At 42.2% G+C, this 23,288-nt stretch overlaps 1 protein-coding gene across 1 annotated transcript; it reads left to right on the top strand.

The window, feature by feature from the left end:
- The first annotated feature begins 858 nt into the window (after positions 1-858).
- Positions 859-2,370, top strand: LOC103285725 (cytochrome b-c1 complex subunit 2, mitochondrial-like). The gene is given in 2 exon segments (XM_054724243.1): positions 859-1,462; positions 1,465-2,370. Coding segments are annotated over 2 exon segments (876 nt in total). The 3' UTR covers positions 1,737-2,370.
- The last annotated feature ends 20,918 nt before the right edge of the window (positions 2,371-23,288 follow it).

Below are 23,288 nucleotides of genomic sequence, written 5' to 3'. Positions count from 1 at the left end.
TGGTCTCACCCGGACCCAGGGATGCTTGGCCTCTCCCAGACCCAGGGCCACTTGGGCTCACCCGGGCCTAGGTGAACGAGGCCTCACCCGGATCCAGGGATACATGGTCTCACCCGGACCCAGGGACGCTTGGCCTCTCCCCGACCCAGGGCCACTTGGGCTCACCCGGGCCTAGGTGCACGATGCCTCACCCGGATCCAGGGACACATGGTCTCACCCGGACCCAGGGATGCTTGGCCTCTCCCAGACCCAGGGCCACTTGGGCTCACCCGGGCCTAGGTGCACGAGGCCTCACCCGGATCCTGGGACACATGGTCTCACCCGGACCCAGGGATGCTTGGCCTCTCCCAGACCCAGGGCCACTTGGGCTCACCCGGGCATAGGTGCACGAGGCCTCACCCAGATCCAGGGACACATGGTCTCACCCGGACCCAGGGACGCTTGGCCTCTCCCCGACCCAGGGCCACTTGGGCTCACCCGGGCCTAGGTGCACGAGGCCTCACCCAGATCCTGGGACACATGGTCTCACCCGGACCCAGGGACGCTTGGCCTCTCCCCGACCCAGGGCCACTTGGGCTCACCCGGGCCTAGGTGCACGAGGCCTCATCCGGATCCAGGGACACATGGTCTCACCCGGACTCAGGGACGCTTGGCCTCTCCCAGACCCAGGGCCACTTGGGCTCACCCGGGCCTAGGTGCACAAGGCATCACCCGGATCCAGGGACACATGGTCTCACCCGGACCCAGGGGGAGCGTCATCTTTTAAGATAACCCGTGGAATTGAAGCCGTTAGTGGTAAATTAAGTGTGACTTCCACAAGAGAAAACATGGCCTACACTGGAATGCTTGCGGGATGACATGGAAATTCTAATGGAGTTCCTGCTCAGTGTCACCACAGCACCTGAATTTCATCATTGGGAGGTGGCAGCCCTTCAGTCTCAGCTGAGGACTGACAAAGCTGTGGCTCTTCAGAATGCACAGGCTCATATCATTGAAAATCTGCATGCTGCAGCTTACCGAAATGCCTGGGCTAATTCCTTGTATTGTCCTGATTATAGGATTGGAAAAGTGACACCAGATGAGTATCATCGCTATGTTCAGAATCATTTTACAAGTGCAAGAATGGCTTTTGTTGGACTTGGTGTGAGTCATCCTGTTCTGAAGCAAGTTGCTGAATGGTTTCTGAACATGAGGATTGGGCTTGGTTTATCAGGTGCAAAGGCCAGATACCGTGGAGGTGAAATTTGGAAGCAGAATGGAGACAGTCTTGTTCATGCAGCCTTTGTAGCAGAGAGTGCTGCCACAGGAAGTGCAGAAGCAAATGCATTTAGTGTTTTCCAGTATGTCCTTGGCGCCGGACCACATGTCAGGCCGGGCAGCAACACCACCAGCTCTCTGTACCAAGCTGTTGCCAAGCCATGTGACGTTTCTGCTTTTAATGCCAGTAACTCGGATTCTGGGCTCTTGGGATTTATACTATCTCGAAGGCTGCAGCTGCTGGAGATGTTATCAAGGCTGCCTACAACCAAGTCAAAGCAATTGCTCAAGGAAACCTTTCCAGCACAGATGTCCAGGCTGCCAAGAACAAGCTGAAAGCTGGGTACCTAATGTCAGTGGAGTCTTCTTCTGAAGGTTTCCTGGATGAAGTCGGGTCTCAGGCTCTCGTTGCTGGCTCCTACGTGCCACCATCCACAGTCCTTCAGCAGATTAACTCAGTAGCAGACGCTGATGTCTAAATGCTGCAAAGAAGTTTGTTTCTGGCCAGAAGTCAATGGCAGCAAGTGGAAATTTGGGGCATACACCTTTTGTTGATGAGCTGTAAACCTGAAACACATTGTAGGAAAGAGCTGGACATTTTCTCAACCGAGAGCAGCAAACACATGAAAGTTCCACGTCCGTAATGTAACATCTGTCTTGGTTTTCAGTGAGGTGAAATATCTTAAAAAGTATAAATGCAAGAAATTGTTCCCTGCTTACCTAAAGTCAATAAAATATTCTAAGTGTAAAAAAAAAAACTTATAGCCTAAAATATTAATAGTTTCATATGTAAGCATGTTACAGGCAACAGGAGTTCCAGGAGTCCCCTTTTCACTGGCCTCAACCACAGGAGTGTATCAGATGCTGATGGGTGGCCAGGCCTGCAACATCCTATCCCGAGAAATAAAAACTGCCGAGAGAAAAACAAAACAAAACACCAGACACTGACACACATGAAAGAGAATATCAAAAGCACCCAAGAGCTGGAATGTGAAACTGCACATCACCAAAATTCCTTAATTCCCTCTTTCCATGATCCCTCTATACAAGCCCTTTGCCTACCCTGAGATGTTAAGATGGTTGTTAAGGCCTGAGCCTGCCATCTACTCAGGAAGTCAGCACCTGAATAAATCACTTTCCTTCTAGGAGTACCTGTGTCTTGTGTTTGGCTTTATGCGGCAGGCAAAAGAACCTGAGGATCATTGGGGCCGATTTCTGTAGATGTTAAAAAATTTTATTTAGCATATCAAAAGGTTACCCTTGGAATTATAAAGGCAGGGTGTAAATAACAACAAAGTGTAAAAAGCATGACATAATCATCAGTTTGTTCATTAATGCTATTTTAATGAGCCAGTGCTGAGTGCTGGAAGATGATGGTGAGCAAACCACAGACAAACCTGCTCACTTATGGGTATTTAAGAGAGACATCTTTAATCAGCTCACCATAATAAATGTAAATTTTCAAATATATTTTTATTGATTTCAGAGAGGAAGGGAGAGGGAGAGATAGAAACATCAATGATGAGAGAATCATTGATTGGCTGCCTCCTGCACACCTCAAACTAGGGTTCAAGCCCACAACCTAGGCATGTGCCCTAACCTGGAATCAAACTGTGACCTCTTGGTTCATAGGTCAACATTCAACCACTGAGCCACGTGCCAGCTGAGCTAAATTTTTAAATGTAATAATTGCATTAAAGTGGAATAGGATGATCTTGTGAGAACATTTGACAGATAAAAATGCTGAAAGATTAATAGGATTTGGTGAAGGGAAAGAGAAGAGGATTTCCACGCAGAGGAAACCAAGTCCTGTTACTATATATCATCACTAGAAAAGGCATATACAAAATGAAATATTAAGAATTAATTTCCCCATTGCACTCAAAGGCTTTCCTGATGGAAATGTGCCTTTACCTTTCTTAGTGCTAGATGGCACTAGAGTCCCACATGACTATTCCATAAGAAAAGAGATAAAGAACTAGCATGAAGGAAGTAAAAAGTTCTATAAATCCAGGTCTGCAGGGATCCCAGGTTAAAATTCAGGCATTGGTCACATTTTACTACATTCCCTGTTAAATACAACCAGTGTAGCTATTATATCAGGGACACCTTTAATAGTACTGCATGATCTGGCCCTTCCTGCCTGTCTAGATTATTTTTCCTGCCCTGAATCCCATGTTTCAGACACTCAGAATTGCTTGCTAATTCTAATTCCATGCCTCCCTGCCTTTGTCCATATTACTCCTTCTCCCTGTGATAAAGCTTTCCTTCACTTCCACTTCACCAAAACCATTTTTATTATTCAGGACCTACGTCAAGTATCTTTACTGAAAATCATTCCTCTAATTTCTCAAGCAGAACATTTATTTGTTCCTAAGACACTTTGAACATGCCTGAATTAAAGGACTTAGTCCCCTGCATTGGAATTATTTATATTCCATGCCCAGTGTTTAAGCCCTCCAACCAAAAGCAACCAGGATCATATCTGAAAAAAATATTATAATAATACTACTGCCCCCGTGCACGGATTTGTGCACATTGAAAGGAAATTAATTAGAAGGTGGCCAGTGGGGCAGGACTGGGTGAGATGGGCCAGACATGCCCTGGCGCCAACCTCCCACCGCCCCTCCCCTGCCAGCCACATCTGGGGTGGTGCCGTGGCTCGAAGGGCATCTGCAGAGTGAGCAGGGTCCCTCTGGCAGGTGGGGTCCCTCAGCCTGGCCTGCAGGGATTGGGCTGAAACAGGCTCTCCGACATCCCCGAGGAGTCCCAGAGTACAAGAGGGTGGTTCTCGGGTGATGCACCCCTGAATCAGGCTCCCTCCTCTCAGGTTCTGGGATGCATCACCCGAGAACCACTGCTGCCAAGTCACCACAGCTCAGCAGCTCCTGCATTGAGCGTCTGCCCCCTGGTGGTCATTGGGCATCATAGGTGACAGACAGTCGCTTAGCCTTTTATATATATAGATTAGCGTACTGACTGGTTAATAATACTATATTGCTATACTATATTGCAAATTTGAAAGTTTCTATGATAATAAATCTTAGTCTTTATCACAAAAAATAATCTGTAACTATGTATGGTGATGGATGTTAACTGGATTTGTGATCCTCTCACAAATGTTGAACAATTATGTTGTATACCTAACACTAATGTAATGTTAGATGTCAATTATTCCTCAGTTTAAAAAAATAACATGTTAGTTTTATTGAACTTGCTGCAACAAGGAAATGCACCAGAGGCCCCGTGAGGCTCCTCAAAACAGTGGAGTTATGGAAGGTCCTCTTGGAATGTGAGAGCTGATGTAGTCACAGATGGCCTTGTCAGGGATCGGTCAGAATTTGTAAACGAGCAGAGTCACTGGAAGGAGTCAGTCTTGGAGCAGATGGTCTGAATGAGCTAAATGAGTTAAACCCGTGGTCGGCAAACTGCGGCTCGCAAGCCACATGCGGCTCTTTGACCCCTTGAGTGTGGCTCTTCCACAAAATACCACGGCCTGGGCGAGTCTATTTTGAAGAAGTGGCGTTAGAAGAAGTTTAAGTTTAAAAAATTTGGCTCTCAAAAGAAATTTCAATCGTTGTACTGTTGATATTTGGGTCTGTTGACTAATGAGTTTGCCGACCACTGAGTTGAATGATCTGAGCTTAGATCCCTATACCTTGTTTCTATCATTTGTTTGTTTGTGAGTCTTGGTGAGATACACTTTGATAGCTGTGCTTTGTTTCTCAACACTATTGACATTTGGGGCCAGATGATCTTTTGTTGGGGGTTGGGAGTGGGAGAGAAGCTGTCATGTGCATTATAAGATGTATCCCACACTAATTAACAGTCTCTGTGCAATGTCTAGATTCCTGATCTGAGAATCTGATGTTCCCAACTTCAGTGAGGTGCCGGACCCTGGATGACTATCTGTGTTAGAAGACAGGATCCCATGACCCACCATTCCATGGGAACCAGTCTAGACCAGTGGTCACCAACCTTTTGGACCTCACGGACCACCAGTGGTCAGCGGACCACCGGTTGGCGACCACTGGACTAGACAGTGTCAGCATGAGTAGGGTAGAACTGTCACATGGAATTATGTTGGTCCCAGTGAAAAGAAAGCAGGCAGGGGTAGAGGTGAGGACTATAAAGAGGCTAACAGGAGAAAAAGGCCTCAATAGCCCTAATGAGGAAGATTCTTAAGCTCAACACAGACTCGAAAGGAAAAGGTATTCAGTAGGAAAGACGTTCAGCAGTCTTTTGCCATGGGCATGATGTTCATGTTTGCTATCTCTGTTGAAAAGTGAACTCAGCTGTTCCTTGTTCCCGTGGGACGCTTAAACTGACATTTCACGGTTGGCATGAGTCACTCATTACAGCCAGAAGCCATTTCTTGAAAGCAACTAATCATTGCCCTTTGTCCTATTTCTGCTCTGCCTTTTTGAATAAACATATGCATACCTGTAAGCATTAAAGGTTTCCTTGATTCTCAGGAATAAAGGGATGTGTGATTGGGTAAAGTGATGTCCTTTAGGAAAGGAATTGGCCACTGGTGTGTCTGTTCATTCAGAAGGCTGCTAGCAGAAGTTTGGATCTGCCGGAGCAGGAAGACTAGACAACTCAGGATTACCCAGTTAATGGCTCTTACCCAGAAAGTTTTACCCTGTTGCAAGAGAAGTTGGCAAACTGACTATTCCAATGTGTCTTCTGAACTCCTTAGTACTTACTGGTTTGTTAACACTGTACTGGGACAGCCAAAATCCAGCTTTCTTCCCTTTTCTACTTCTGGGTTTATTCAGAGTAGGATTCTTGCCCTCTGGCTTTTCGCCTCTTTAGGGACAACACCAAGCAGATTAGCACTTCTTCCTGCCCTTCCTGCTTGGTAGCCAGTTTGCTTCCTCTTAAGTCAACTATTCCAGGAGGACCATCCCAGTGGTTAGTTACCTTCACAGACGTGCTGTGACCTTCACAGTGGCAATGACTGAACTCAAAGACATTACATCAAAGTAAAACTAAACATGTACACTATGCAACACTGGCAAATACTTCAACTGGTCATCATGATAAGATAGTACTTTGTACATGGGAAGCTATTTAAACTATGATGATGTCAGCACCCTACCCCAGGAATTCTGATGCAATTAGTCTGGGGTGTGGCTTGGGCATCAGAAGCTTAAAGTGCTTCCAGGTACTTTTAAAAGCCAAAGTTGAACATTGCTGCTTACAGAGGAAACAGGAACTAGGGAAGTCTATATAGCAATCCAGTTTGTGGGAGGGATAGAATTTGAATCCAGTGTCCCTAAGATTGGAGACTTGGAGAATCACCCCCACCAACAACCTGAACGACTGACTGCCTATCCACAAGAAACATCTGGGAGATAGCTCTCGGCTGAGAGAGGTGGGGTTGGGGAAGACTTAGGCAAAACCCTGATAAAACAACCCTTCTTTGGACTGGGACCCTGAGGGTCTGTGACCTGGCAGTGGGAGCACAAATTTTGATGAGCAATGGATAGAGGGTAACTTCCAACATGCTGGCAATGTTTCATGTCATGACCTTGGTGAGGGTTACCTGGATTTTTGTTTTATGTTAATTTGTACATTGGTTTTTTGCACACATTTCTATTTGTTTGTTACACTTCACCAAAAATAAAAGAAAAATATTATTGCCTGCCTTGAAAGATCTATCTAGGTCACTTTCTTACATTGAAATAGAAGGAAATACATTTAGTGTTGGGCTTGATCAGTGATCCCCAAAAGCTTGTCACCAGGGCCTGGCTAGCTGTGCAAAACAACTGGAAATTATTAAAATCCTAGATCCCTAGACCCCAACCTCCTGAGAACCAAGCTCGCAATTCTCAGGGAATCACCAGGGCAGAGTGAACAGTGTGAGCCAAGCTAATGGAAACTCAGATATGGCTGCCAGTCGGCTCTATGACGGGGGCAGTCCCAGCACAGGAACAATGACCCCTGCGAGCACCCCTGTCTGGGAGAAAGCCACCCCCAAGTTCTTGCCCTGATGCCAGACAATCCAGTTCCTCCCCGATTGTCTCAAGTTTCTCTCAAGCCACTGCCCCAGCACTGGAGCCCAGAGGAATCGAGTCTGAGTAAGTCCATCTGCCTGGGTCTCCAGCAGCATCTGTGTCAATCAGCCACAATCCCCGCTGGTTTTGACATCCTGAAGTTACGGGGACTTCTCTTCCCAACCCTGGAACCCTAGGCTGGGGATCTGGTGTGGGGCTGGGACCCCTTGCTCCTCATGGGAGGTCTCCACAGCCACGATATCTCTCCATTTAAAAACAAAAACAAAAAAACAAGACATGCCAGACCAGCCCATTCCGTACCTCTGCCCCTTCTACCAGTCTCAATGTGCTTTCTTCTTTACTTCTCTAGTTGTAGGACTTCCATTCAGCCAGATCTCAGGCAATTCTAAATGATGGTTGTTCTGTATTTTAGTTATAACTTTGATGTGGTTGTGGGAGGCGGTGAATACCGACATTTACCTACACTGCCATCTTGGTTCTTCCCAGTTTTGGGGTTTTTTTTTAAATCTGTTGTATTTTTTTTTGTTTTTTTATTTTTTTTTAGTCTCTACTTCATTTATTTCCATTCTGATCTTTATTATTTCCCTCCTTCTGCTTACTCTGGGTTTTTCTTGTTCTCTTTTTTATTCTTTTAGTTGTAGGGTAAGATCATTTATTTGAGATTTTTCTTGTTTCTGGAAGTATGCCTGCAATGCTATCAACTTTCCTTTCTGGACTGATATCATTGTGTGCCACAGATTTGGGGTTGTTGTGTGTTCTTTTTCACTTGTTTCCAGAAAGTTTTTTATTTCTTTTTTTATCTCAATGGTAACTCATTCACTGTTCAATAATATATTTAGCCTCTGTGTGTTTGAATGTTTTTGAGTATTTTTATTGTAGTTGGTTTCTATTTTCATTCCATTGTGATCTTAAGAAGATGCTTGACATGATTTCAATTTTCTTGAACTTTATTAAGACTTATTTTGTCTCCTAACCTGTGGTCTGTCTTTGAAAATGTTCCATAGACACTTGAGAAGAATGTATATTCTGCAGCTCTGGGATTAAATGCTCTGTAATATCAATTAAATCCATCTGATCTATTGTGTGGTTTAAGATCACTCTTTTCCTTGTCTGGATGATCAATCCAGTGATGTCAGTGAGGTGTTAAGTTCCACTACTATGACTGTATTGCTGTCTCCTCTTAAATTCCTTCAGGAATTTTTAAATAGATTTCTGTGCTCCTATTTAGGTGAAGATATGTTCACAAGGGTTATATCCTCTTGTTTAATTAACCCATTTAGTATTATGTAGTGACCTTTTTTGTCTCTTTTATGGCCTTTGTTTTGAAGTCTCTTTTGTCAGATATAAGTATTGCTACTCCAGCTTTTTTTTTGTTTTTCATTTCCATTCACATGGAATATTTTTTCCATTCCTTCACTTACATCCTGTGTGAATATTTTGTTCTGAGATAGGTCACTTGTAGACAGTATATATATATGGATCATGCTTTTGTATTTAGGTACTCTATGCCTTTTGGTTGGAGCATTTAATCCATTTACATTTAAGGTTATTATTGATAGGCATTTATTTATTGGAATATTTATTTTTTAGGCCTATGTTCCTCTCTCTCTCTCTCCATTTCTTCTTCTCACACAGTCCAATTAGCCTTTCCTGCAATGCAGGTTTGGTGGTAATAAACTCCATTAGCCTTCTTAAAAATTCTGAGATGCTCTCTATTTCACCTTCAATTTTGAATGATAGCCTTGCTGGATAAAGTAGTCTTGGTTTCAGATCCTTGCTTTTCATTATTTTGAAAACTTATACATATCATTCCCTTCTGGCCTGTAAGGTTTCTGTTGAGAAATCAGCTGAGTCTTATGGGGGCTTCCTTATAAGTAACTGACTGTCTTTCTCTTGATACCCTTAAGATCCTGTCTTTGTCTTTAATGTTAGCCATTTTAATTATGATGTTTCCTGGTGTCGGTTTCTTTGTGTTCATCTTGATTGGGACTCTCTGTCCTTCCTGAACTTGTGTGACTTTTTCCTTCATCAGATTAAGGAAGTTTTTGGTCATTATTTCTTCATACAGGTTCTTTATGCCTTGCTCAAGTTCCTCTCCATCTGGTACCCTTATGATGCTATGGTTGTTGTTACATTTTATGCTATTTCTTGTCTTCTAAGTCTTTGATTCAACCCTCTGCTTCCTCTAACCTACTGTTTATTCCTTCCATGGTTTTCTTTATTTCTCACCCATGTCATTTTTTTTCATTTCCGACTGGTTCTTGTGCATGGCTTCTATGTGCTTTTTCATACTATTGAGCATTCTAAAAATCATTATTTTATATTCTGTTTCTGATAAATTGCTTGCCTCCATTTCATTTAGCTCTTTTTCTGGGGTTTCCTCCTGTTCTTCTAGCAGAACAAAGTAATCAAGGAGATGGGGGTGAACAGTTCTCTATGTGCAGTCCAGCACACGCCATTCCGATAAGGACCTCAGAACTGGACAAGTGATAGTCTGGTGTGCATCAGTCATCCTGGTTTTATGTCATCCTGGTTCTATGGTTGAAGGTCAGCAAATCTCCCAGAACTGGGATGACTGAAGGTCAGAGTCTGTATCTTCTGAAGTTAGTTCCTAGAATTCTTATACAAACATGCCATTTATCTATAAGCTACATATTCAGAGTCAGCATTTACAGAAACAATGTCAAAAGACTGGTGAGGTGGGTTACAATTTTCCACTGTTACAATACTAGCTTAGCACATGATTACCAGCCATTTACTCACTTTCAGTTAGAAAGTTTTAATTTCAGACTATCCTAGCTGGTGACTTTAGGTCTCTGAGTTGTAAAGCTGCCATACAGGCCTCCCCTGAGCTTATCAGGTTTAGTATGTGGCCCCTTTTTGTCCACATTTTCCCCTTTTGGTCATAAATCAATCCAGAGGATGCATTAATGACAAATTTTGGATTGGATAATGTGGTCCCACTGTGCTAAGAAGGCTCATTCCTAGAAATTATTAGTGTTAGTGTTTGTCTTGCTGAATGATCAACCACTGGGGAAAGGGCAAGACTGTGACCTTGGATAGAAGTCAAGGCCAAATTTTTCTCAAAAGTGAATAGCAGGTATATGGGAGGCAGTTAAGTCTAAGAGCCTTCATTAAGAACAACACTCTGGCCCTGTTTGGTTCAGTGGATAGAGTGTCAGCCTACCGACTCAAGGGTCCCAGGTTCGATTCCGGTCAAGGGCATGTACCTTGGTTGCGGGCACATACCCAGTAGGGGGTGTGCAGGTGGCAGCTGATCGATGTTTCTCTCTCATGAATATTTCTAACTCTCTATCCCTCACCCTTCCTCTCTGTAAAAAAATCAGTAAAATATATATTTTTAAAAAAAGAAAAACACTCTGGATCATTTCTAACCTACTAGCTATCATGATCCAGGTTTTGCTGTCTTCCTTCTCTGTATTTTGCATCTAGCATATTTACTTATAGTTTGAGGGCACACCATATACCTCCAATTTTTACAGTCTGACCATGAGATGGGTTTCCATTTACTATGGCCCATTGGTTTCCCATTGGAAACCCTCAAGTGCTGTCCATTATTAATCTGATTCCTGCTAGTTGTGCAACTGGGAGCTATAACCTAAAGATTTACTCAGGAACCAAGCTGTAAGAACACAACGCTGTAAATTACAATTACCAGCTAAAAATTCCAGAGGCCAGAAGGACAGTAAGTTTCACAAGTAAATTTTCTATGCCTTAGCAGCAGTTATAGAGGGCCATGTTTTTATAGCCACTTTAGCTTCCATTTGAATTAATATAATTAGTAGTTTTTGTTGGGTTAGGGTGTAAGTACATTTTCATAATTAGGTTCTAGAATTTATACATAAAATTTCTTTCTTAATATTTATTTGCCACTAACCTTCTACAACTTGCCTTATTCTTCTTAGTTTTTCTCTTACTCATTCAGAGAAAACCAACTTATTAGGACAAACTACTTACTTTTAACTTCTCTTAAAAACATATATATCCCTTTCCTTCTTTTTGCTATAGCAGTCCTTCTAAATTTCAAAAGAGAAACCATAAAAAGAGCATTATTGATAATAGAAATGTAATCTTATACACCTTTAGCAATTATTAACAGTTGGATTATGTACACAAGGTTTGAGAAAAGCCCAAAGAACAAGTATAATTATTATTATGACTAATATTAACAGACAGGTATAGATAATCAAATTAATAAAGTTCAACATCAATTTGTAGGTATACAGGCCTTGTCAATGTTTTGAGAAAGATGTCTTTCTCTGATGTCAGCAACTTCTCATCCTCAAGAAGTCTTTGATCTCCACTGTAGGTGGAGGCAAGAATCAGAGACCAGGGTAGATGTCCATTTGAAGTTTGGGACCTGATAAGGTCCCATCCAACAAAGGGAAAGAGTCTTTAATCAATGTCCTTTCCAATGGACAAAATCTTCTGGTTGTAAGTCGTGGTCTTTGAAGTCTTCATCTCCCTGAAGCGCACTTGTGAAATGAATGTCACTAATTTATCAGACCCTATAATCTGGTTAATAAGTTCTTGATAATAATGCAGAATGTCTTCTTCTAGGAAGGCTGATTTTATATGTCCCTTCATCCAGATGCATAGGGTGACCAGTGACTATTTAATGAGGATATAAGATGTGTTTACTAAAAGAAGTAAATTTCAGGTTGAGGAGCACCATAAGAAAAGCTTTTGGCCTAGGGCCATTAAAAGCTTCTGAAAATTTACTTAGTTGACTTTTAATTGTACCATATTCATGATCCAGACAACTGGGGTGATAGGCACAAGGAAAATACTGTAGAGTAGGCCAAATATTACAAATGGATTGAATTATTTTCCCAGTGAAATTAATCCCTCAATCACTAACTCAGAGGAAATTCCCCAACTGGGAATAATTTTTGCAAATAATAACTTACCTACTGTTAAGGCTATTGCTATCCTGCAAGCAAATGCATCATCCCAGTGAAAAAATATATATACAAATCATAACTAATACATATTTGTATTCTTTAGATGGTGGCATTGGATAAAATCCAATTACCATACTTCAAATGAATCGAAAGGATGTGGGAAATGGCCTTGGGACACATGGAATGATTTTCCAGGGTTATATTTGGACAGATAGAACATCTGCTATACACTGTACGAGCTACAGCAGAAGGTTTCCAGTAATATTGTTTATTTCATGAAATCTTATTTTCAGGACCCCAATGTGTTAGCGCATGTACATGTTAACGTAAAGCTCATCAATTCCCTATAGGTAAAATTGGCTTCTGATTCATACCATTTCTGAATCAAAGGTTCCTTCTTTTTGTTGCCATATCCTCTTTCCTTCTTCTGCAGCTGTCTATTGGAACTGCAAAAGATAGTCTTTTATTGATAAACAAGAAAGCAAGGAGCATTCTTGGGTCTGGATAATTTGACTGTTTAATGCCACCTGCCTAGCTGCAGCATTGGCTAAATGATTTCTTTTTGCTTCTGTGGTTGTAGCTTTGGAATGTCTTAAAATATTTATAACTGTCAATTATTTTCACTTCTGTATGACATCTAATAATTCTGCAACCTATTTTCCATTTTTTAAGGGCTGCCCTGAGGAAGTTAAAAAGCCTCACTGCTTAATAACATTCCAAAGTCATGAGCTACACCAAATGCATAGTAACTATCAGTGTAAATATTGGCTACTTGATCTTTGCCCAATTGACAAGCCTGAATCAGAGCAATTAGGTCAGCTTGTTGGGCAGGTCTTATTTCAGGTAGATAAAGACTTTCATTATGCACACCACAAAAGTTATTGCATATCCAGTTCGGTAATGTCCCTGTTCATCTTTCAGATAAGATTCATCTATAAACCAAATTAAGTCAGCATTATCAATAGGAGTTTCTTGTAAATCATTCCTAGGTGGTCAATAAGCAAAACACAATTGTGGGTGTCTTCATCCTGTAAAAAGGGTAACAAAATTGTAGGGTTAAGATGATTACATCGAGTTAAAGTAAGATTAGGTGCAGAAAGTAAGAGCCAGTCAGTTGACAGTAGTGTTTAACATGATGAGAATTCAGTGGAGATTCAACAGAAGGAGGAACATAACCAAAGGAGAGCTCATAACTATCTCTTCTGTTTGTTTATACAACATGGCTGTAGCAGAGATGGCCCTCATACAAGGAGGGAGCCTTTTGCTACTGAATCTAGTTGCTGACTAATATCCTATCCTATCTAATATGCTAATTGACCATCATGCCCTCACAAGATGGTGGCGCCCACGGCCACAAGATGGCAGCACCCAGTCCCCTCAGCCCCGCCTCATCCAGCTGGAGTCCCCCAGTCCCCTCAGCCCCACAGAGGAAGGCAGTTGGGGACGATCACGCTGGCAGGGGAGCCGTTAGGCATCAATCAGGCCAGCAGGGGAGCAGTTAGGGGGCTATCAGGCTGGCAGGCAGAGTGGTTAGGGGCAATCAGGCAGGCAGGCAGGCGAGTGGTTAGGAGCCAGCAGTCCCGGATTGTGAGAGGGATGTAGGCTGGGCTGAGGGACACCGCCCCCGTGCACGAATTTCGTGCACCAGGCCTCTAGTAGGTCTATAATAATCTCCATGTTTCTGAGTTAAAACTTCCAAAGCATTTCCTTTACTTTTATTCATAAAAATTTAGAAAGTTTATAATTAGTTGTCCCAGAGCAGGAACTTTAGATAATTCTTTAGAGATTTTACAGCTTGTTTCCCTTCTGGGTTCTACTGAATTGGATCAGGTCCATTTGACGTTAATAGGACATGTAGAGGCTGGGCCGTTAATAAAAAATTTGGAACCCAATTGAGACAAGATCCAGTCAAACACAGGAATCCTCTAAGCTATTTCTTGTTTTTGTAAGAGGAAAAGATAAGATTTCTCTGAGTCTCTCAGGGTTAATCAGTAGCCCATCTTTAGGTATGAGATGGCCAACGTATTTTATTTGAAGTAAGCAAAATTGAAGCTTATCCTTTGAGACCATATGTCCTTTTACAGCTAGCTGTTGTAATAGGCAAATTGTGTCCTTTGGGTAGGCTAGTAATGTCCTAGAGCATAAAAGTAAATCATCCACATGTTAGATTAGAGTAGAATCTCTAGGAAATTTGACATTATTTAAATCAGCCTTTAATATCTGGGAGAAATAGCTGGGGCAATCTGTATATCCCTGGAGCATTATTGTCCAAGTAAATTAGCCATCTTCCCAGGTGAATATAGGAGATATTGACTATATTTTTCTACTGGAATGCAAAAAAGAAAAAAAGACACTACAGAAATCTATTACTGAAAATTATGGCAGTCCACAGGAATGGCTGATAATAAGGAATGTGGATTTGGAACCACAGGATATCTGGGGATAATGATCTTATTTCTAGCTCTGAGCTTCTGTACAAATCTCCATCAGTTCCCATTGACTTTCCTTACTGGAAGGATAGAAGAATTACAGGGGCTTGTACTTGGAATTATAAGACCCTTTTAAAAAGTGATCTTGTATATTGGGCTCAATTCTTGAGCATAAAGAATATCAGTGACTGGAGTCGTATTGGAATATCCTGTAACGAATGTTCAGTCCATCTCAAGATTAGTTTTCTCTTGTAGAAGTTCTTTTAAAATCATTATTTTCCCAATTGGTTCAGTATCTGATTTACTTAGTTCTAAATGCATTTCACCGTTCTTGGAAAAGGATATGCAAGTGTCATGGGTTTCAAGGAAATGTCTCCTTATTAGGTGAATTAAGGCCAATTTGACCAGTAAAAATATATGTTGCCCTATAACATTCCTTAGTTGGAAGGAGACTGGTTCTGATTTAAGAACACTCATTGGTTGATCACATATCCCTACTATTTTCACAGAAGCTTAACTCTGAGGGAGAAGGCAACTTAACTGGGTATGGTTAAGAACAGGTAAAGTAGTCTAAGTATCTACTAGGGCCTTAGTAATTTCCCTTAGTGGTAATTTCAGTTTATCTTAAACTATTGTAAACAGAAGGAAAAATGCCGTTTCATAGTCCTCAGAGCAACCATATTGAAATAGGAATTTTTAGGGGTGAAATAGGCAGGATTAGGGAATTTTTTAAAAAATTAAGGGAGTCCATGGAAAAAGCACAAGCTACAAAGCTGCAAAAGGGTACATTTCCATAAGACAAGGAAGGTGGGAAAGGCAGCAGTTACATTTCCATAAGACAAGGGAGTTGGGAGAGGCAACAATTACATTTCCATAAGACAAGGGAACTGGGAGTAGCAAAAGGTCTATATTTACATAATAAAGGAGGGCCTCACACATCGTCCCATGTGAGGTTTGACCTTTGAGCTCAGGAGTGGCTATAGTGATCAAATCAAAGGGGAATAGTGGCCAATCAGAGGGGATATCGAGGCACAAAAAACTGCAGCCTTTATAAAGGGGGGAGGGGGGGCCCAGGCAGGGGACTCATTGGGACTCTTTCCCCTTCCCCATATGGGAGTCTGTGCTGTGGGACTCTTTCCCCTGCCCCATGTGGGAGTCTGTACTTGTTCTTCAATAAATTTCCACCTTTGCTATAGCACCACCTTTTGTCCGTGGTTTCATTCTTCAACAAGAGCCCAGGAGACCATCCAGCCCAGGGAAACACTGCGTGTTTCCAGTCCAAAATTCCCGTATCAGTACGCTTGCTTCTGTCTCTTTTCTCTTTCTAAATCCCATGTTAGTTTTCTATATCCCTTCTGAAGGTGAACAGATTCCTCAACAGGAGTTTCCCAGCAAACCTTACTTAGTAATTCTGTTGCTTTGCTCCCAGAAACCAGTAGGTATATTAATTAGAATAGGTCAGAATAGCCAGAACCACATGTTCTAACAGGTAAATTAAATTATTTTGTGAACCCATCAGGGTCCCAAAGAAAATCGGAGAAATCTTTAGGTAAATTCCTTAAATCTGTTCTAGTCCAAGGAATACTAGTATATACAATCATTGGTTCCCCCTGCCGGAGGCTGGCTTTTCCCTGAAAGGAACTGATAGAATGTCTGGATTACCCTTGTCAGAATTTCTATTCTCATTTTTCCTTAAGTTAATAGGGAGTGACAGTGGAGGAGATATAGAGAAGATAGAAGGGAAAGAAGTGAGGTGAGGGCAAGACCAAACAAGAAAGCTCTGAAAGCAAAGGATATGATGGAGGAGCTGCAATAGCGGGGAGAATGGGTTGTTGGCATTTATTAGCTTCAGAAGCCTTCCTTACTTCAGAGACTGTCTCTAAAATGTCTTATCAACTTCTTATAGAGAAGAGATTTTATCTGTGCTTCTCCTAGATTCTTCTAATTTCCAATCAAGATATGCTTCCCATTTACTCAGTTTCACTTTAGGGCCAGCTTTTTCTAATTTTGTATGCAAAAAAAAAAATTTTAATTTAGTCATCAAGAGTTCCATTTTGGCCATCTTAAGTTGCTATCACTTCTAGTTAAATAGTCCCATTTCTGTGACTACTTGCAAGTAAAGGCTTCCTATTTATTGTATATCTGTGGGAGTATTAATAGGGACTGGGGCTGGAATTTTTCAGCGTGGAGGCACAACTTCCCACGTTAATTTTAGTTTGCACAATCTGAACAAATTTCTAGGGATAGTGTGTGGTAGGTTGAAGTGTGCTGCTTATGAGTTGAGACCCAAGAGGCTGTAACCTCCCAAGTTGCACCCACCCCTCTTCTGTGTCTCGGCTTCTCTTCTGGCTGTCTAATACAGCTGGAGGACGTGGAGACTAGCTAGCCAACATTTTTGTGTGTGTTTCCAGAATTATTTTATTAAATAATTGAGTTGGAATTTCCTATGGGGCTCCTGCACATCATGAGGGATGCCCTCTGATACCTCCACAGAGATTCTTAGTCACCTAAGACTACCCAAGATTCCAGCTGAAGGGAGGAAGTACCCATTTAATTTCAGAGCTGAAAGAGTTCAGACTCTCATTTATCCAGCAAAAGGTTTTGTTCAAACTCTCAATAAGTAATTCCAATTGAAAAGCCAAAATTGAAATGAGCCACCCATCCCAACTCCAACCTGAGTTTTCAACTCTTATCTTTAGCTTAGGTTCTCTCAACACTTACCCTTTAGCTCCCACCTGAAGAAATCTTTTTAAACAGCTCAAATAAAGTCAGGCCTCTTACCTTAAAACGGGGAAGTCTGGAATTTTGAGAAAAACTCATCCAAGTTCACCTGATGCAAAGCAAGAAGCTAGCATAAGTCGAGGTCTTCAAGCTGGTCCAGCAGGATTCCAGCTGTTGCACTATGCCAAGTAAATGTCAATGTAAGAAACGTTTAAACCTGTGGAGAATTTTTATGAGCTTATTTGAGCCAAACTGAGGACAATTGCCAGGAAGCAAAATCTCAGCAGATTGAGAAAATACTCCAGAGAATGGCTGTTGTGCACCTTATTTTATTACAATCAAAGGAGGAGGCATAAGGGGTTACATGAAATCCACTGGCAATACTTTAGGGAGATGGAAGAAAGCAAAGTGGGGAAATCTCTGGGGTTGGATAAAAAGTAAAGAAATAGACACATACTTCTCTTACATAGGTGGGTATAGGATAGTTAACAGCTAACATGTAGCATGATAACAATAGCAACGAGGGGCTCTGAGTTCTGCTCTGGTGGGAGATTGTGCCCCAAGGGGTCTGGAAAGAGGAAGTTATCCTGACATTCCAAAGGTATGTTACTGTAGATGCAAAACAACAGTAACACTAGACAGGCTCAGTTAAAGTAAAGACTGACCTTTGTCAGGAAAGATACCAGTCTAGGACATAACTACCAGCCATGACTGGCTTTCAGTTAGAAAGTTTTAATTTTAGACCATCCTGTGTGGTTACGTTAGGTCTCTGAGTTGTTGTTTTTAATTTTTTTTAAATTATTGATTTTAGAGAGAGAGAGGAAGGGGTAGAGAATGAGAGGGAGAGAAACATTGATTTGTTTCACTTATTTATGCATTCATTAGTTGGTTCTTGTTTGTGCCCTGATCCGGGATAGAACTCACAACTTTGCTGTGTATCAGGATGATGCTCTAACCAACTGAGCTACTCAGTCAGGGCTAGGTCTCTGAGTTCGTCAGGCCCACCTTGCAGGTTTAGTATGTTGCCCCTTTTTCATCCACACTGCCCTGGAAGGTGTAAGGATGAAATGGATGATGGAATTGAGAACCTGCTCAAAACCTCCTTGCATGTAGCACTCAGTAATGTAAGCACTTCTGTCCTCATTCACAATATTGGGTGTCTTGAGGGTAGTGGTCAAAATCAGCTCTGCAAGGACTAGCACAGCTTATGGTGATTCTGTTGCCGGTGGAAAGGGGGTCCTTTCATGGAGTCATAAAAAAAGCATTTCCGGGGACCCACACATGGGAAATTGAGTTGTGGTAAGGCTAAGGTGACCAGATTTTAACATTGGTAAAGCGGGACACCATTGACCGGGGCGGGGCGGGGGGGGTCTTTTTTTTTTTAATATATTTTATTGATTTTTTACAGAGAGGAAGAGAGAGTTAGAAACATCGATGAGAGAGAAACATCGATCAGCTGCCTCTTGCACACCCCCTACTGGGGATGTGCCCACAACCAAGGTACATGCCCTTGACCGGAATCGAACCTGGGACCCTTGAGTCCGAAGGCCGATGCTCTATCCACTGAGCCAACCCGGTTTTGGCCCGGGGGGGGGGGGGGCGGTTCTTGATTAAAAATTTGGTCTATATTGTAATCGCTTTTTTTTTTAATAAAAGGAAATTCACTTCTTAGATCATCGTTGAATTTGCATCCTCTTTTCTTACTCATTATGTTAAAAATCTAAAAAAAATACTTTAAAATTATATTATAAATTATTATATACATATTGCTTAAAAACACAGTAAGTAGGTACATCATTACATGAACATATTTTATTGTTTATAAATTAAATTAATTTGATTGTAACTATATTTAAAAAATTATTTTAATCCTATATTTCTTTCTAAATAATAACAATACTAACTTGTATTATTTTTCCTCTGAATTTGCTGTAACGTAAGTCGTGTCACTTTCAAGGCCGGCGCTAGACTTTTTGCCGCCACTATAAAATATAAATAATATGAGTACTGTCTGCTAAATTCAAGAACACTTATGTATTTATGAAATAAATAAATAAATTACTTACCTAAATTATCTGAATAGCTGATTTGTAATGACATCACTTGTTTAACTAGCTTACTAGCATGCAGTACGATGTGTATCGTCTGAGAGACAGTTACAAAATGTTTTCGTCGTTGCCAATCCCCAAAAATGCCATTGTTCATTAAGTCCAAACAATGGTGGTTGAATTCTAACAACTGATCAACAATGTGAACTTTGATAAGCAGTTCTCGATAATCAGTTCTCAATAATTATTTGTTATTATTAAAGTTTAACATTATAAAATTAACAAAAATAATATAAAACTCATATCCTGGCTAAATAGCGACATGGCCGCCGAAAACCGTATATTCCCTTCCCGTTCTCCCGCTGTTCCCTAGCTTGTCATGCATTCTTTCCAAAAATTGGGACTTTTTTAAAACGCCGCGGGACGTGGGACAAATTGTTAAAAATCGGGACTGTCCCGCCAAAAGCGGGACATCTGGTCACCTTAGGTAAGGCATATTGAAGCTGGAGCAAACACACAGGACTATCCTGGGCTCAGCTCTGTCCCACTGTGGGAAAAGTCCAGCCTTTCCTTCATCAGACCCAGACATAGGGCCAGTGTCTAGAAATCCTGTGCCATGTGAAGACTTAGTCCAGATTAGTCTCTGTCCCCATCTGGCTAGCTTAGTCTGTTCCAGCTGTGCTTTGGCTGGTGCAGTGCCCAGGTTCATCTTGGAGCCCACACTTCTAGTCTGTGTGGCTGCTGGACCCCAGGTGGCTGCTAGGCCCCCATGGTTGCTACGGAGAGAGTATATGAACAAACCCAGCAAACGCACGTTACCCAGCGAGAGAGAGCTTTGTTAAGTTTGGGAAGGACTAGGCACTCTTTCAAACGAACCAATCAGTTTCTCAATCCTTTACAGGCTTGCATTGGGTCCTTCCCCTAACCAATCCATTTCCTAGATCTTCCAGGGTTCTGTGTCCCTTATCCAATCTGATCCTTTTCCCAGGCTAGGCTCCTCCCCTTTATGGTTGCCATCTTAGTTCCTATTGTGAATGCATTATCGAAGAACCACCTCCCCCTGCACCATCTAGGCTTCCACTGAGCATGCACCCAATAAAGAAATGTCCCCTTTATTGCTTATTCCTCCCCCTGTAGTTTGGAGAAATGGACCAGTTGTACCCTGGAGAGACTGGAAATCCAGTCTTTTCTCCCTACATGGGGAGGGAGGGGTATTAATCCCCCTGTTCCAGCAATACTGCCATCCCTATGTGAGGTGCCTATGAATGCTACAGCTTCCTAGCAAAGCAGGCCCAGTGTTTGATTCAGCTCCCTAGTTTATTAGGCTTAATGTCTGAATCGCTTTGCTCTCTTCATTAATATCTAGCTACCTATGATAACAATGCACAGCCAAATTTCCACTCCTCAATCAAGCTGAGGAAATGGGATGAGAATTCTATTTTCTTCCCCACAAATTAAGCTGCTGTGTGTGAACCTGGGACAAGTGTGTGCCTGAATCACCTTATGACTTAATTTTAGATAAATGTTGTGCAAACCATGAACCTTAGCCATGATTTCTTTTTTCTAATTAATAGGAACATATTTCCCCTTGGGAATTAATCATGTTGAAAGTTGAATTTTCCCTTTGACATGACATTTGTGTTTTTTTTAGCCACTTTAAAAGAGAATTACTCTTTTTTAAAATATATTTTTATTGATTTCAAAGAGGAAGGGAAAGGGAAGAGAGAGAGAAAGATCAGTGATGAGAGAGAATCATTGATTGGCTGCCTCCTGCATGCCCCCCACTGGGGATGGAGCCCACAACCTGGGCATGTGCCCTGATGGGGAATCAAACCATGACCTCCTGGTTCATAGGACAATGCTCAACCACTGAGCCACACCCGCCGGGCAAGAGAGTTATTCTTAACAGGCACTGCCTACTGCTTTTCTGTGTATGAATATAATTTCCCTTGGGAACTTAATGGTTATTATGAATGTAATCTCATGCCACCCTGAGATCTACTTAATGTTCAGATTAGCTGTCTCTAAACTTGGTCTAATACGTCCATCCTCTGTGTGCTTCCACACCATCACATGTCTCCCCATCACATGTCTCACCTCCTTCCTCTCTGTAAAAAAATCAATAAAATATATTTTTAAAAATAAAATAAAATAAAGACAGGTAAACTTAAGTCTAAGGTGGGTGACCTGTTATTGTGTAGTTCCCCTCTGCTTTTGCTACAGCTGTCTGCTCTTCTCTCTGCTTCTCAGTAGCACTGACTTAGGTTTTTGCCAGGATGTTTTAGTTAAGATAGAAAAGCCAAAGTAGAAAGTGAAGTCTGGGGGTAGGGTGGGCCTGGTGCAGCTTGGCCAGGCCTCCGTGCATCTCTCCTGGGCTCCATGTCTTCTGCACTTCCCTGTTCCCAGGCAGGCCCTGCCCTGTGGTGACTAAACGGCTACTGTAGCTCATCTCTGTGTCTTGTCTTGTGTGTACTGCTCCTGTCTTTGTGTCTGCTTCTGAGGGGCCCTGATAGCATTGAATGGTCAGCCATGAACTTGCCACTTAGGCCAGGGACTGAGATTCTGGGAATAACCATCACAAACCCCCTAGCAGCCAGGGTGGATCCCTGAAAATGTAGGGGACAAGTTGGGGCCCAAAATCAAGCAGGATGGCTTTACCAGAGAAGGGCAGTAAGGACAACCTAGCCTGTTAACAGTCTATCTGTAAGCCTCTTACAATGCCCCTCCTGGCAGGGGGTGGATACAGACTATTCCGGAAAAAAGCAGTCCTGCTGTGACTTCCCACAGCACCCAGAGGTGTACAAGTGTGTCTTTCCCAGTGAGTTGCCTTTCTATGGATCCAGACTACCTCAGGTGAGCGCCTGACAATCCCCCCAGCTTCCCTTCCCCCATTCCTGAGGCACAAGAACTATCACCGTCCTGGGGACAGCCACTCGCAGCTCCTGCTTTAGAGGCAACAGTGGGTTCGGGTTTTGGGGGAGCCAAACCAGCCTTTCACATCTCACCTCTCATGGCACCAGTTCAATGTGTCCTTCTGTTTCTCTGTCTAGTGAAGGACACGGGAAACCTCATCCACCCACATCTAGTGTAAAGACAACCTGGGCTATATGGGATGTCTCACCGGCAAGGCTGGGCTTCTCCTGTATGCAGTCTGTGCTGTTGACTCAGCTGCCTAGCGGTCTTTGTGTGTCCTAAATCTCATCTATGTTCTAGATCAGCACTCACTACCAGACACTGCGTGATGACTGGAATGTTCTCATCCACATGTTTGATCTGGCAGCTACTGACCACGTGTGGCTACTAAGCACTTGAACAGTGGCTACTGCCATGGAGGAACTGAATAGCCTATTCTGTTCTGTTTTCTATTCTATTCTATTGTTTTTATTTACATTTAACTAGCCACATGTGACTAGTGTATTGGACAGCACAATCATCTAAAGACAGGTAAACTTGCCGAAACCGGTTTGGCTCAGTGAATAGAGCGTCGGCCTGCGGATTGAAAGGTCCCAGGTTCGATTCCGGTCAAGGGCATGTACCTTGGTTGTGGGCACATCCCCAGTAGGTGTGTGCAGGTGGCAGCTGATCGATGTTTCTCTCTCATCGATGTTTCTAGCTCTCTATCCCTCTCCCTTCCTCTCTGTAAAAAAATCAATAAAATATATTTTAAAAAAAAAATAAAATAAAGACAGGTAAACTTAAGTCTAAGGTGGGTGACCTGTTATTGTGTAGTTCCTCCCTAACAGACGATAGATTGTGTGTGTGTGTGTGTGTGTGTGTGTGTGTGTGTGTGTGTTCTCTTTTGAGTGAATAAGCCCCTTCCAATTTTGTTCTTGGGATTATATTCAGCAACATTATTTGATCTAGAACATCACCACAAACAGAAGA

The sequence above is a fragment of the Eptesicus fuscus genome, chromosome 12, assembly GCF_027574615.1.
Source record: "Eptesicus fuscus isolate TK198812 chromosome 12, DD_ASM_mEF_20220401, whole genome shotgun sequence".
Taxonomy (NCBI): domain Eukaryota; kingdom Metazoa; phylum Chordata; class Mammalia; order Chiroptera; family Vespertilionidae; genus Eptesicus; species Eptesicus fuscus.
The sequence above is the reverse complement of the archived record's forward strand: the minus strand, read 5'-3'. Positions and strand labels throughout refer to the sequence as shown.